The sequence below is a fragment of the Prinia subflava genome, chromosome 16 (genome assembly GCF_021018805.1).
Source record: "Prinia subflava isolate CZ2003 ecotype Zambia chromosome 16, Cam_Psub_1.2, whole genome shotgun sequence".
Classification (NCBI taxonomy): domain Eukaryota; kingdom Metazoa; phylum Chordata; class Aves; order Passeriformes; family Cisticolidae; genus Prinia; species Prinia subflava.
Genome location: NC_086262.1, coordinates 11438030 through 11452675, shown reverse-complemented (window position 1 = coordinate 11452675; position 14646 = coordinate 11438030). Strand labels below are relative to the sequence as shown.

General features: G+C 48.9%; 1 protein-coding gene across 2 annotated transcripts in view; it reads left to right on the top strand.

Moving 5' to 3' along the window:
- Positions 1-2696: 2696 nt before the first annotated feature.
- The window catches only part of MGAT4B (alpha-1,3-mannosyl-glycoprotein 4-beta-N-acetylglucosaminyltransferase B), a 50666-nt gene continuing 38716 nt past the window's right edge, over positions 2697-14646 (top strand). For both annotated transcript variants that reach the window (XM_063413837.1, XM_063413836.1), the window contains exon 1: positions 2697-2975. In XM_063413837.1, coding sequence (XP_063269907.1) covers positions 2879-2975 — 97 coding nt within the window. In that variant the 5' untranslated portion in view covers positions 2697-2878. The remainder of the gene's footprint in view (positions 2976-14646) is intronic.

Here is a 14646-nt window from a genome sequence, read left to right as displayed (position 1 = left end):
TACAATTTGGCTTAGTCCCTCATTTTTTCCAAGAGAACCCAAGGTTTTTATCATGAGAGGGTGGTATAAAGCTCCTTAATTTCTTCAGACTGTTATGAAGACAAAGTATAACAGCAGAAATTAGATTAAACTTTATCCTTGGGAAAGAGTCTAATTAATTGTCTTGGAGCAATTATTAATGTTCCTCTCTTCCACTGCAGACACACCACATATCCCGAGTGGTGTGGGAGCATTGTGCACCTCTGAAAATAAACAGCCAACATTTAATGGACTTCAGCGTTTCCCCACCAGCAGCTCTTACTTGTCTGTCACCTTTTTTGGGGGGTTTGCCATTAATTCCTGTGGACCTGCTGCTGGCTCACGTTCTGATGGGGGTTGCTCAGGCAATGCTTTGTAAAATCCAGGTCAGGATGCTCAGGTCCGGGCCAGCCCCTCGTTTGTTTTTTAAGGGTCCCCGAGAGTTCTGCTCAGGGCATTTCCCTGCTCAGGGCATTCCCCTGCTCAGGATGTGCCCGTGTGAGCAGTGGTCTGTGCTCGGTCCCGGAGCTCCTCCTGTAGCTTCTGTCAGTGGAGGGAGGCAGAAACCTTTGATGCCGTCCAAAGGGCTCCCTCTGCCGATTCCCTCCCCGGATTCTCAAACCACCGGGAGAGGCCGTCTGAAGATCTGAAAAACGTGGTTTATCTCATGAACTGAAGAAAATTCTAAGGATGCAGTTAGGCAAGACTGCAGAAATGCTTTTCCTGATAAACATTCATAGCCCTCAACGAGGCACCCAGAGCAGCCCCTGCACCTTCCTGGGCTGGGCTCCCTTCACTGCTCACATTTCCAGAAGGAAACAGTGATGCCTGAGGATACATTTGGCAGATTTTCCTTTCCAGGACAATTCCCGTGTCTGCCGGAGTGCTGCTGGGGGGAGATGTGCTCGTGGGGGGCAGCTGGCTCCCAGCTCATCCCTGTCTGCCACCTGGGATGGCTCCGGGGTGGCACCTGAGCATCGCCAGTGCTGCCTCTGGCACAGGCACACACCTTGCTCTAACCCTAATTGATCCAAACATTTCAAGCAGCAGACTTTGATCACTGGAAGCCAGTCCTACAATATTTACATGTCTGAGAAATATTTACTTGCTAAAAGAGCTCTGGGGAATGGGAGATGATGACTTCGGCTGGTTCAGGAATTATGTAGCCATGTACTGGGCACCTGAGCTGGCTGACCTCATGCTCACCCACAGAAACAAATTCAGATGATGAAGGCAAACAAATGCCTGTGGAGCTTGACCTCACAGTACAGTCTATAATGAAATAAGCCGGACCCATTAACAGAAGAAAACAGAAGCAAAATCATTTTGTAATCTGATTTTTTCTATCCTTCACCCAGGCAAGCAGCTTGAGGTCATAACCCCTGAATGCCAGGTCCTTTGGAAGAGGAATAATGTCCATCCAGGCAGCAGCTTCTGTTTGTGGTATTCATCTGGCATTGATTTTTCTCTCAATAAACATTGGATCCTGTTTCCTTAACCAAGATGAAGCACTTCTGTGGGAATGGCAGCAAGGATGCACTGCATGATTCCTGGGGCTGTTGCCCCCTGACCTCACCCTGCAGCCCCCAGCTGTGCACACCCATGGCGACATCCCTGTGCACAGGGCTGAGCACACACCTCCATCCAGGGCCACCCACCCGTGGCACTGCAGGGCTCCATGTGCAGGGATGTGCATCACTCTGGCACAGCCACAGGTACGTGCACACCCCCACACACTGCAGACAGATGGACCCGGGCGTATGTTCACACAGACAGACAGACATATGGACAGAGAGAGAGACACGTATGGACACAGCCACACACACACACACACACGTGTACAGACCCATGCAGGCACCCACAGATGGATCTGTAGCTTTGCAGGGACATGAGGAGGCAGGCGTGCATCGATAGGAGTAAGCCAAGGACACAGGAATGTACATTTATGTACGTAACCCATGAACGTGCACTCATGCGCACACACACACATGTGCATGCAGATGTGCACACATGTACACAGATGGACGTGGACAGATACACACACACCTAGGTGCACATGCACTCATACACACACACAGAAAATATCAGACACAATCTCACACAGTCATGTTCACAGACACACAGATGCACACACACACACAGATGTGCAGACACACTCACTAGCACACACACTCATACACACTCACACACTCACACTCACTCGTACCCTCACATACTCCCACATACTCACATACACTCACTTATACTCTCACATACTCTCAATACTCTCACACACTCACTCATACTCACACACACACATATTCTCACACACTCTCACACACAGTCATACTCTCAATACTTTCCCACACACACATGCACTCATACTCTCACATGTTCTCACACACTCTCACACACTCACACTCACTAATACTCTCACTTACTCTCACACACTCACTCATACACACTCACACTCATACTCTCACACTCTCACACACTCACTCATACTCTCACATACTCTCACACTCACATATACTGTCACACACTCACACTCACCCCACCCCTCTGCAGTCCCGCATTCCCCCGCACGGGGGCGCCCTTCGCTCGCTGCCGCCCCGCCCCTCGGCCCCGCCCCCGCCCCGCCCTCTGGCCCCGCCCTCTGGCCCCGCCCCTCGGCCCCGCCCTTTGGCCCCGCCCGGCCCCGCCCCTCCCGCCCGCCCGGCGGGCCCGGCGCGGGCGCTGCGTGCGGGCGGTGCGGGCGGTGCGCCCCGCTCCGCTCCCGCTCTCGGCTCCGCGCTCCCCGCTCCGCTCCGCCGGGGCCCCCGGGGCCGCCGAGGCCGCGCCGCGCCCGGGACATGCGGCCGCCCCCGCCGGCGAGGAGGCGATGAGGCTCCGCAGCGGCACGGCGCTCACGCTGCTGCTCGGCTGCCTGTGCGCGCTGCTCTCGCTCTCCTGGTACGGCGCCTTCGGCGGGCACAAAGGTAAGGGGGGTCGGCCGCCTCCGCGGGGGCCCGGCCGCCGCCCCGCCGCCGGGGAGGGGTGCGGGGACTCCGCGAGTCGGGCCCGGCTGGACCCCGGGGGTGCGTTGGGATCCAGACCCGGTGAGCATCCTGCGGGACCTGGGCGATCCCGCAGGGCAGGATCCTGCCGGAGCCCCAGGGGTGTGGATTCGGCGGGATTCTGCGCGCCCCTGGACCCGCCGTGCCCCCTGGTCCCCACGGGACCGTGAGCTGTGGAACCCCTGGGGTGGCTGCCCGTGCCCGCTGGGCTGGAGGTGCCCCGGCCGGGGCTCTCTGCTCGTCCCCCGGGCGCGCTGTGGCCAGGGGTGCCCACGGAGGGTCGGGGCGCTCTGGGGTGATGAGCGGGCTGTTGTCCGCGTCCCGGTGTGCTTGGCTTGGCTTCGGTGATGTGCTTCTTTGCAATCCCATGTTTATGGCCAAAACCTTCATGGGCGATGGGAGCCAGGTGGGTTCAATCTGCGGGTGAAAGTGTGGTAGTGCCGGCAACTGAGGGGAGCTCTCAAATGCTGGGGGTTCTTTGGGCAAACTGATGGGGGGAGAGCTGAACATCTCTGCCTTCCCTGCATGCGTCTCTTGTAGCCACAAGATGCTGAGTCCAGTAACTTCAGTGGATGTGGGACAGGTGTGAAGGCTGTGGCTTCAGCACACAAATATCGGTGCTGGCTTTGCACTGAGTAGGCAGCAGCAGAGCAAAGGTGCAGGGCCCTGTCCCGCCGAAGCTGTGGAGGAATCCTGTGCAGGTGTTGCAGAAATTCCTGCTGCTGGTTTTTCCTGACAACACAATAGTTGCTTTTCTCCACCCAGTCTCTCACTCAAAGCAGTGCACTGGACTTATTCTGGCCCGGAGGACAATTCTGACAGTTGCTTCTGAATTGTGTCTCTGTACTGTGTGTGAGTGTGTAACCTCCCACGCCTGTGGTAATCACTCAGCTCTTCCAGTTCCTGCACTTTTAGAGGTCATTAAAGGTATGTGGTCTGACCAACCAGGCCTTGACTCCCACTTGCTATACAAGCATCTCTCCCTGCTACAGGTGAGAAGCAGCTTTTGCTGAACGTAAGCTGTGACTTGATGGATTTGCAGTCCTGTGGCACACCATGCACCACCACAGGGTGCAGCTTGAGTGTAGTGTGAGGCCAACATCAGGGCTGGGGCAGCTCTGGGGGAAGGTTTTTTGGCTCTGATGGGCAGGATGGCATGAGCCCATCCAGCCCCTTCCCTGGCAGCAGGCCAGGAGTGCCTGGGATGTGCCATTTTGTCCTGGCAGCTGCAGGTGTCTGACAGGTGGCTGCTTGGACTCCTCTGCCTCATTCATCACTGAAGGCTCTCCTGTTGTGCTGCTGAGGTGGTTTAAATCCCACCAGAGCTGCCTCCTGCAGGGGTTTGTGTGATGAGTGTTTGCAATGCAGGGGTGCTGCCTTGGTACTGGTGGATTGGTTTGCTTCTGCTGGTGATATTTTTAACTGGCCAAAATATTCGCATACCCAGGTGTTGCTGTAGTGTGTTGCTTTCAGACAGAAATGCTAGACTACAGTAGTTGTGCAGGGGCAGAGGGAGGCTCTGAGAACTGCCCTGTGGTTAGCACTGAGCAGTGGCTTTGCTTGCAGCTTCCTCTCATAAATAAATCAGAAGCAGCGTGCAGTGCTGTGTGGGCTCCGAGCAGCCCCTCCTGCTTTCAGAAGCAGGGTGGCCAACCCCACTAGGCAGCCTGTGCTGTGTTGCCCTTTGACACGCTTTTATTTTTTAACAAGCAGCTTTTCCCCGTGGCTCATGCAAGTGCCAGAATAACAACCCTGGGTACCAGTGTCCCTGTCCTTCTCGGCAGGACCCTCCCCGGGATGGGCGCTTTCCTCTGGCAGCAACAGATTGTCAGCTGCACAGGGCCATGGCTGCAAGAGGTCACAGCCAACAGGGCTGGCTGTGTCAGCACAGCAGGTTTCCAGCTCTGATGGTCATTTACGTGTCAGGCTGTTCTCCAGTACAGAGCTGGAGAAGACCTTGAGAGGTCGTTCAGTCCATCTCCTGCCCTCCGCTGATAACCAACCCCTTCCTGACAGATGTTTGTCATATTCGTCCTTAAAAACCTCTGATGACAGGGATTCCTAAGCTCTCCAGACAATCTGTTTGACATTTAGCAGCCCTCATATTAGGTTTTTCTTTCGATTGTACAGAAACGTCTTTTTCTTCAGTTTAGTTTCAGGATTGGTCTTGTTTTTCCCCTTTATTCGGAACAGGCAGAAAAGTTCCGTCTGTCCTTCTTTGCAGTGGGCCAGTAGATATTTGGAAGTTGCTACTATTTCCCTTACTAATACGGATTAAACCACACTAGTTCCTTTGATCACTGTTTTTTAGGTCATGTATTCTTGGTCTGCAGTCGCTCTTGTTACTCTCTTTTGGACCATCATCCTTGGTGAGGAGTGATGCTTAACCTGGGATAAAGAGCTGAAGTTGCCGCTGTATTTTTGCTCAGAAGACTAAGGATTACTTCATATCTTTTATAAACAATGATCCTGTTTATACACTCCATTGTGTGTGCTTTTCACTTTTGCCATAGGTGACTCATGTTTAATTTTTTTATCCCATCAACCCTTCAGCTATTCCTCTCCAGATGTTTTCCTGCTTGTGTTTGCCTGGTTAATTATTCTTACCAAATTGCATTACCTCACGCTTGTCCCTGTTGAACCACATCCTTTTGTTTTCCCCTTTTTTTCCAGACCGCTTCTTCTAAATTAACAGGATTGTTTTGAATTCTGATCTTGTCCACCTGCATGCTTGCAGTCCCTCTTTGCTCTGTGTAGCCTTCCAGGGCAATCAGCCTGTTTTCTCTGCCATCAGCCAAGCTGTGGGTGAAAACACCAGCTGTCCCTGCATCCCTGGGTACATTATGGGGATGTCCCATCAGACACTATCAGAGGTCTCTGAAATCTTTGTTTCTTCTCCCCTTCTTGCAAGTCCTGACACCCTGTCACAGAAAGAAATATGAGAGATTTGATGTGATGTGTTCTTGATGAACAGAGGTTGTCTCTTGCTCAAGTTCTCCTTGTCTTCTAAGCACTTCAACTGAAGTTAAGCTGATTATTCTATAATTTCCTGCCTCCGTATTCCCATACTTGTATTTTGCAAAGATAGGCTTTGTGTTTGCCAGTCCTCTCTAACATCAGTCATCCCCTGTGAGTGACTGGAGACAATTCCCAGTGCTCCTGAGCTGCTGATGTCGTTGAGTTCTGGGGAAGTCTGGCAAGGTGTCCGCATTGCCTCCAGTGGGGAATAATATGATATTAAAATGTAAGGCATTGCAGAGTCGCTTGTCTTCCCACTCTGTGTTGGGAGGACAAAACAATTAATTGAAAGAAAATAAACCAAAACAAACCATCTCTAGAGCTGCTTTTCTCAAGCCCAGCTCAGGGCTTGTTTACCTGCTAATGGTGTTCTGCTGTGCTGTGGTTATTAGTAAAGTTTTGACCTCATGGTCTGCAAAAACAGATGCTGCCTCTTTCCAATTATAAACGGGGTTTGAAATAGTCTCCTGGAGTGGGCAGAGAAGGGCAGCCTCAAATAGCACAGCCACTCACCCAGGCAGCCGGTGTCCAGCATCGCGGGCTGTTCGGAGGTGGGCCACGTGCTGTGCGTCATGGTGGTGGGTGTCTTGGCCAAAGTCTGATATTCTCTCTTTGCTGATTTTAGATTTAAATAGGGTTTCGCTTCTCAAAACCATGAGCTGCCATGCAGAAAGCTCTTTTGTAACCTGGTGTCAGGTGTTGGACGTGTAGGGCTGCTTAATGTTGAGGATCAGGCTTTCGGGAGGGTGCTGGCAGGTTTGGGTGTTAACGTGCCCGGTGTGGGGACTCCAGGGGACCCAGGACTTACTGAGGAATCAGTGAAAGCAAAAAGGTTTCATGACTTTAGGTGAGTCACAAGTACAGATGGGATGAAGGCAAGCAAATTAACCTACCAATTAAATTGTTGTGGATTTTTTCATTTCCAGTGGTGAAAACTGTTCCCTTCTCATCTATAATGTTTGTTATCTTGACTGACTGACCAGCCATGTGCTGTTTACACAGCCCTTCTCTTTGCCCCTTGCAGCCTATGCCAGAGCCATAAATTCTGCAGGATATTTGGGGGTTAAGTGTTGGGATTTGATTTTTAGTTGAACAGGAACTTTTAAATCTTGTGTTGAACCTTTTAGGAGACTCCCAACATGCTGCCTGTTGGAAATGCTACATGTAGAGGTTGGCCTGGTTCCTCAGTATGGCTGTGTAGCTCAGGGCAGGCTCTGTACCCATGCTGCCTGTGCAGGCTTCCCTTGGCAAGGTTTTTCTGTCAGCTTTTAATGATTTCTGGTTTCCCATTGCCAGCCAGCTCCTGGCTTCCATTGCAAAACCCCAACTGCAGTCAACTCTGTACCTGTAGATTTGCCTGCAAAGTGGAGTCACTGCTTGCATGATGGCTTCACACCCCTAAGCTCAGTTGTGACTGTGTGGTATTTTGGTGGTTTTTTGACTGTGTGCTCACCTTGTGGGAGCTGTTTCTCCTGTGGATGTTGTGGAAGCGCTTCAGACCAGGCGTGCACAGCTCCCTGAAGGACTCACCACACGCATCCCGGCTGGGTGTCTTGTCTCAGGTGTGAGCACAGGGTTTCTGCCTTGGTTTGTGAGTGTGGCGAGGAGCAGGCTGCTGGGTTTGGTGGCTGTGGGGCAGTGGCTGCAGTGTGGACGTTGCTCTGGTGCAGCAGGGAGGGCTCAGGCAGCGTCTGTGTGAGGAGATACCGCCCGTGCAGTGCCGCGCACGACGGGATGCTCTGCTCACTGGGGATGTCCTTTGTGGGAAGCAAACTTTGTCCCCGAGGGATGTTCCTCTGAGTGTGTTTAGAAAGTCTTCTTCTATAGTGCATAAAAGCCGTGAACACTAATCCGCTCTGGAAGCAGCAGAGTCAAAGCTTGATAACGTTCAATACGAGCCGTGTCCTGCGGCATGTGGGGTTCCCGCTGCTTTTTCATTTTTGTTGCTTGCACCAGCTTGACTTCAGGTTTTTGTAGTTTCTTTGAGGTCTTGGGCACTGCCTGCAGCGAAATGGATACGAATGAAAGCCCTGGTTTGAGCTGGGATCACTTCACTGCAACCCTTGCAAGCGTTTCCCAGGAGGAGAGATGCCAGCAGGAGACCCAGCGAGTGCTTTTGAGTGCTTTGAGAAGGTGCAGGCAAGGACCTGGCTAGGGAACCATGGAGTTTGGAAATCTGTCATTAAAATGTGTGGTGAATAAAAAGATGTGCAGGAGCATTTCTGAGAGACTTTATGAGGCCTGGCTGGTGCTCAGCAAACATTGTGTGAAATCGTGGCTGGAATGCAGCAGCATTTGCAAAATTATCACACCTGTGACTTGAACAAATTCATCCCAAGAGCGAGGGGCACCGTGCAGTCTGCTGATATCCATTTATCAAAATAAGTTGTTCATTGTGTGGAGTCACCTGTGTAACTGTTTTTTATTTATTTGCTGTTTTTAAAAGGCCTTTAAGTGGGGCTCTTGACCTGTATTGTGTGTTCAGTTGCTGTGTCCCATGACTGCTCCCACAGTAAGAACTGTGGCTGTGTGATGGAGTTGAAGTTACAAGGGCTCTCTCCTGACCTGTGCTCTTCAGCATAGACTTGGAGTTGTGTCCTTGCTGTGCTGTGTCCCTGCCAGTCTTGGAAAAGTCAACTGGCTGGTTTCATGCCTCAGTTCCCATCTGCTCTCTGGGGACAGTGACATCTCTTGTCACAGGGGTTTGGAGGACACTGCCACGCTGCTGTGACAGCAGGGTCTGTGTCAGCGCGTAGGAGAGGAGCAGTCAGAGGAGGTTAACACACACACCCTCAATTACATCAAGTACTTCTCTTGGTTTACTTCTGTTGCAGAACAAAGCTCATTTGCGATTCCCTTTGATTCATCTAAAACAAATCATTGATTTGTACTTATATCCTGAATGTTCATTGATTATTCACTTAGTGTTTAATGTAAGACACATCTATAGCTGGCTAGTTTAAGTGGAGCTGCCAGTCATCTCCAAAAGCCTTGAAGCCACTAAGTGCTGGAGAAACTGATTTAGCAATAGATGGACAAGGCTGCTGCAGGTAGGCTTGGATTATCCATGGTTTTCCCTGTTCACAAAACCCAAAGGAGTCACCAAAGGACCAATTTTTTTTTGTTTGTGGTATAAAGAAACACAAATATCTATACTGGGGTACCTTGCTCAGCACAGGCATCCACAGCCACCAGGTCTTTGAAGGAAACCCTTGAGGCTGAGCCACCTGCCTAAAAACACTTACAGATGATGCTTAATGTTCCAGGTGAAGATTTGCCATATCATTATTGTGCCAATTCTAATGTCCAAGTTTTCTTTTTCATGAGACAGAGATCAAGAGGTTGGGAGATTATGTGGGTGAAGAGGGCTGCTGTGGTGGCAGAACTCACTGGGCAAATTAAAGGATTGTAGAAAGTATTAAAATAATCAAAGAGCTTCAGTGGAGGCGGGCAGGTTAGCATTGTTATGAGGAGAGGCTTTTCAGGGAGGGCTGATCAAGTATCTGCTTAGCAGCTTCCTGATACAGGCAGAGGATTGTTGTCTTTGATGGAGGGAAAAAAAAATTCTGCCCTTTCCATTTGAATTGCAGCATAGGGGGCTTTTTATTCAGCAGTGCTCTTCTTGGGTTTATTTTCGAGCTTATGTCAGGCTTCCCTTGCAAAGCAGGAATGTCTGGGAGTGGCAGATTCCTGTATTAAATAATCTCTTTCTGCATTAATTGTGTCAGTGTCCAATTCTCCTTCTGTTTTTGTCCCGGTGTCAAGTCACATTTGAGTCTCCAGGATCAGTGCATTAGCATGGATGCATTTCTGTAACTCTGTCTTCTCTCCTGCCTGCCCTGCCTTGCCAGTATTTAAATATTTCATCCCTCCTGTGCTACATACTGGATAAATGCTTACCTAAAGGTTAATCTGTATTTTGAAGTGACTAGACATGCACACGAAAATGTCTTGTGCGAGATATTTTAATTTCTGCTTATATTAAAGTGGACAGCAGTAGTGTTCAAATGTAAATCATTAGGCTTTAAAGAAGCTTCTGGGCAAAAATTAATCTCCACCTGTCTTTTACGTTCATGATGAGTTTTGTTGCATTGCAGTGTCCATTTACTTGTGGCTATAATTGTCACTTTGGTGGTTTAGGAGTTGTTGGTAGTGGGATGGATGCTGAACTGTAGGAAAAGCAAGGTTTTGGTTTATGTCAGTGCTGCTGCCTGGTCCATACCTGTTCATCAGTGAGTTTTTAGACCATCCTGGTCACATTTGCAAGTCTGCCTTAGAGCACTTAGGTTTTTCTTCTCTCCCTGCAATGCCAAGAGCTTTCTGGAAGGTTCAACATGCAGACCCTTTTTGTCACTCACTGCTTGCACTTACGTGGCAGTAAGTCCTCTGTGTATTGTTAGTGTTCTGAGGAATGTCATGGCTTAGGGAGGAGGCTCATGGTACCAAAAGATTATGTAGCCTTTAGAATGTCTTGTAAATAATCAAAGAAACACTTCCAGTCTTGAGAAATTAGCTCCTTAAAGATCTGTGTATATATATTTTGTATAGTGAAAACATGTGTGGTTTAGTTAAAGTGTAGTAGTGAGGCTAACCCTGCCAGTACCAAGAACTTCACACAGAAGCTGGAGAAGATTTCTGAGGGAGAACTCAATTTCTTTATCCCTCCCTAAAACACGGACAGGCAGGGAAGCAGAGCTGCTGTGCAGTGTCCCCAGGGTGTGCCCCCACGTGTAAAACAAGAACAGTGTTGGTCTTGGTGAGTGGATGGATCTGGTGGTGGTTGAGCTCTCTCAGACTCAACCACAGACGAGTACCTGTCAGATGAATTATTCAGTTAATGCTGGCAGAAGTGTTGGGGTAGTCACCCCTCCCTCTGCTCTGTGCCCAGACTGTGAGCTTTTACTTTTATTTGATCTTGCCTTTGACGTTTTAACTATTCCTTTTTCGTGCCATCTCTGATTGCACTCTCTGGAGCTGGCTTTGATATCTTTTCTCTTTGCCTTGTGTTTCCTCCCTTTCTTCTTCCTTTGATGTTGTAGAAAATGACCAGGATGGAGATCTTCCCTTGTCACCCCACTCTTAATCTTGACCAGTTCAAGTTATCTACTTTTTGAAGAACTTTACCAGATACTCACCTAATAGCATGGATTTGTTAACACCAAGCAATGATTTTGGGTAGAAGCTGATTTAGGCTGCCTGGAGAGGAGATGATGCTGGTCCTTGCACCGAGTTTCAGGGGTTGTTCTGAGTCCATCTGGGTCCCTGGAGTGGTGGTGAGGCCAGGCACAGCCCCCAGGACAAACCACCCTGATGCCAGGGTGAGGATGTGCTGTGGGGATGTTTCCACAGGCGTCACGTGTGGGGTGGCTGGTGCTGGTGGGCAGCAGGAGCTCATCCTGCACTTCACATACAGAGCTTCAACTAAATTGAAGGAAAAGCGAAAATCGTGTTTAAAAGGAAGTTAATTTGCCAGCTTTGAGGAGTGAGAAGTATTTAGGAAAAAAACTGGAAATGCAAATTCTGGCTGAGCACAAGCTTTGTCATTTGATGGCTGAAACTCTCCACTTTGCCAGTGAATCCACATGAAACGTGTATTTTTCCCGAGCTAAAGAGCTGACCTGGGTGGGGGAGGTAAGTATTCAGAGTGGTGGATGAGCACAATTAGGACATGGATTGTGGGTTGGCTCTGTATAGATCAGTTTGTGTTTCATTAATGTCTGGTTCCACCCAGTCTGTCTGTTTTATTGGATTAATTTATTACTATCTGAAAGTGCCTCTCCAGTGAGCTAAAATATCTATTTACTGGAAGTATTTGGTTACCATGAAAAAGTGTATTTGGCAAATATTAAGTACTTTCTTCTGTTTCTTTTGCAATTTAATCTTCTATTTATCTTGGGTATTGATTGCTGAAGGCCTTGGTAATTATTTGCTGATTTTGAAAACAATGATTTTAGAGGCTCGAATTACTTTTGTAATATTAATCATTACCTTGGTGTGCTTGCTATAAAGGATGGGATCCCTCTGACAGCTCCAGTGTGGACATTTACTGTCTGAAACGATGCCGCCATCTCAAAATAACAAAATCATTACTGGTGTTTTGTTCCCAAAACTAAGCAGATACTTGCAGAGATGCAAACCTGGCAGTTGCAGTCAGCTCACGAATTTGCTGTTTCTCCTGATGGGAGGAGCGGTCGGTTTCTGAAGTCAAATCAAAATATGGTTGTATTCAGTTTCCAAATTAATTTCATGGTGTGTTGGTCCCAGCTCTGGCGCGGGGCTGGTGGGGCGAGGGGCGGCCCCGCTCTGGTGGCAGTGGAGCTCTGCCAGTGGGGGAGAGAAGCCACATTCCAGAGGGTCTCACACTTGCATGTGAATGTGGTGCCATACAGAGGCACATCTTGCTTTGGGGGAAGGTGAGAAATTGAAAAGTCTCTGCTGGGAGCTGAGTAATTGGCACCTGCTATTATTGTGTTCCTCCTCCCCCTTTTAATAACTTGTTTATAGAGATACCTCTCCTACAGATCTCATTACACAGCCATAAAGCACGATTCTTTAAAAAATACATGCATTCCTATTCATGTCAGGTCTGAATTACCTACCTCCTTCATGTTCCTTAAGGAGAAGGGATGGTTGTTGTGGTGTCCAGGCATCTTTTCTCACTGCTGGCCAGAGTCAGGGCTGCCCGTGAGGAGACAAACTGTGTCCTTGCCATACCTGGATGGAGACATAATTCTTCCATTAATACAAAACCTGGCAGGCAGTTAGAGTGGCTGGGAGGGGAATTTTGTCTTCTTGTTATTTTAGGCCTTGAAGCAAGGGGTTGTGTTGGCTGTTTGAGTGACGTTGGCCTGATCTCCACCAGAGCTTGCACGGTGACTTACATTGCTAGAGAGCACGAGAGGCGACGTTTGGCATGCGCCCCTGGGATCTCCAGTGCAGTGAATCTCACTTCCTGCTCATGCATCAAGTGAAATGTTTAATTGGTTTTAACAGTTTCATCCTTGTTCTTTTATTAGTGGATCGTGGTGCGAAAGGAAGCTGGGAGCGGTTTTGGATGCTGTCCTGGGTAATTTGATGAGTAAGCCTTGCTGAGCTTCATCTCTCTGCAGGTGCAGGGATGCATCTCCTGCAGGGGATGCGGTGGGAAGATCATCTCCTCCTCCTCCTCCTCCCAAACACATGTGTGGGGAAGGAAGAGGAGGAGAGGGCAAAATCATGTCCATGACAATTATTTTCTAATTCTTTTCATCACCTTATAGAACAAGAATGATAAAGGGAGCTTCAGAAAAGAGGGCATTCCAGCAAGCCCTGGCAGGGATGTAATCTCTTTTCTTCATACTGAGGTATAAAGATAATTCCAATCGGGATTGAAACAGCGGATGGCAAATAATTCTTGAACAATCCGCTTATGGTGTTCCAGGATGCGAATGAAAACCACTAATGGGATAAAGAAGGATCTAGATAATTATCTCGATGCATTAAATCCCATCTTTTCAGGAGAATACTCTTGTGCAGACACCAATTTCATGTGTATCAAATCAGCTAAAGCTGACTAGACATTTTCAGAAGGTGGCTGATTCCAACACAGCCATCCTTTCTTGGTGATCATCTATCTTTTATCTACCTGGTTGGTCATAATAAATCTGATTTCTGGTCTCTGCTGCCCTGTTTCCTTTTTTCCCCCCTCCATGCAGCAGGTTAAAGCTGTGACACACATTCTCTCCAGGGCAGATTTGAAACCACCTTCATCTTTTTCTCCTTTCATTTGGTCTGCTGTTTTGAGAGACTTCCTGGAGTTTTTCCCCCCATTTTACAGCTGGTAATGCTGTTGTTTTAAGTCTGACAGAAGAGCTGCATGTAACATTTAGGTGTGGAAGATATTTTTTAAATTGATTCATTTTTTTCCCCCATCAGGAGCTCTGCCTTGCAGTGTGGGAGACAGCACTGTGCTGCAAAACAAATCCAGTTGTACAGTCAGCTAATGAGGCTCTTGTTGTAGGCTCTTTGCATTTGAATCTAATGGACACCCCATGGATGGAATGGAGGATGGCAGAAAGAGAAAGGAACAGTTTTGTAGTGACTGAAACCGTGACATTTGGATGGGGTTGGCTCAGTTAACAGTGTTCAAAGCTTTGCATTACAGAAACTCTGTTCTCTGCGACCCAGTGGTCAGAGGAAAGGGTGACACAAACGCACCTCAAAGAATGTGCGTGACAAAAAAGCACCTCTAGGAAGTGGCTAATTCTTCATTATCCTCCAGCAGCTCCACAACTGCATTTTCCAGCTGTCAGAGAGCCATTTCTCTCCAGCCTCACATCAAGCATTCCCCAGGTGAACTAAGGCATGTCTGAGCTGGCTGCAGCATCTTTTGGTGAGCCAGGCTGTGTGTCCCACAGTGGGAGCAATCTGGAGATGAGATCTTCAGCTGAGATCTGCAATCTCAGCTGAAGATGACTGCCCACAAGCTGTCCTCCAGCTGGAAGAGGAGGACTGGCAGTTGGCATCATTCCTTTACACTCCAGAGGACTCATGCTGTTCATGGTTCTTTTGTCAGGGAAAGAGTCCCATCATTCAT